Raw genomic sequence first — 931 nt, 5'->3', positions numbered from 1 at the left:
TTGGGAACCTCCCAGCTGGGCTCCGCGAAGTCCCTGCGCCCCGAGGACGCAGCCTGCCCGGGCTGTCCTTTGGGAGAAAAGCGGCCTCCCGGCCTAAGAACTCGTCTCACGCTAGAAGGAAGGCCGAAAAGATTCAGGCCGCTGCCCCTTTGGGGGAAGAGCCCTTCTGGGGGCAGAGTCGCAAATACTGTGTGCTCTGGGCACCGGCAGCTGAGCTCCTGTGGCCAGCTTCATCAGGGCAGCCACCACCACTTCCCTCCCCTGGGGGGCTGCGTCGTGTGCCCCCCTGGGGGGTCGTCGTCGGGGTCACCTCTCCTGCTTTCTCCGCCCGGCTCCCTCGCAGGCACCCGCGCTCGGCGGAGCTGCCGTCGCCCTGGCGGGGGCAAGACCCAGTCCCGGGCTCAAGGGGCGGCGGCCGTGCCCGCAGGGCTCGTGGGCTGCTCGCGGGCGCCCCGACATCGCTCCAGGTGCGCGGGCGCGTTTCCTTTCCCCCTACTCACTTTGGCTCGGGTCCCTCACGGCCTCGGGCTCCTCGTCTTGTTCCTTGTGGCCGCTGCACGAGTCTCGCAGGACCGCGTGGACGTAGCTCTGGGGACAGAGCCCCGCATCCGCGTGGCCGTCGGCTGCGGCCAGCGAGCTCAAATAGGACAGTCTGTCGCCCTCCTCGTCCTCGTCGTCCTCCCCTCCATCGGAAAACTGCGTCCCGTCGGCCGCGGCCAGCGCGCAGGGCGCCGAGTGGAAGGGGCGCTCCAGGGAGTCCGCCTGCAAGTGCGCGCCGCCGAAGTGCTGCTGCTCCAAGTTGAGAATGTCTTTGACTGAGAAAGGGGTGGAGGTGACCGGGCTTGGTAACATCATCAGGGCCACTTGATCGTCCCGTCCAAATACTCAGTGAATCCCGGCGGGGGCGGGGAGGCAGCGCGGCGGCCCCGGC

At 68.7% G+C, this 931-nt stretch overlaps 1 protein-coding gene across 1 annotated transcript; it reads right to left on the bottom strand.

Moving 5' to 3' along the window:
- Positions 1–500: 500 nt before the first annotated feature.
- NKX2-3 (NK2 homeobox 3) lies at positions 501–925 on the bottom strand (the record flags this gene model as incomplete). The annotated part of the gene is made up of 1 exon (XM_008048793.2): positions 501–925. A coding segment is annotated over exon 1 (355 nt), but the record flags the coding sequence as incomplete, so codon positions are not given.
- Positions 926–931: the final 6 nt, after the last annotated feature.

The sequence above is a fragment of the Carlito syrichta genome, unplaced genomic scaffold (genome assembly GCF_000164805.1).
Source record: "Carlito syrichta isolate Samal-C Ts95f unplaced genomic scaffold, Tarsius_syrichta-2.0.1 Scaffold126711, whole genome shotgun sequence".
NCBI classification, from domain to species: domain Eukaryota; kingdom Metazoa; phylum Chordata; class Mammalia; order Primates; family Tarsiidae; genus Carlito; species Carlito syrichta.
This window is presented reverse-complemented; position numbering and strand designations above follow the sequence as displayed.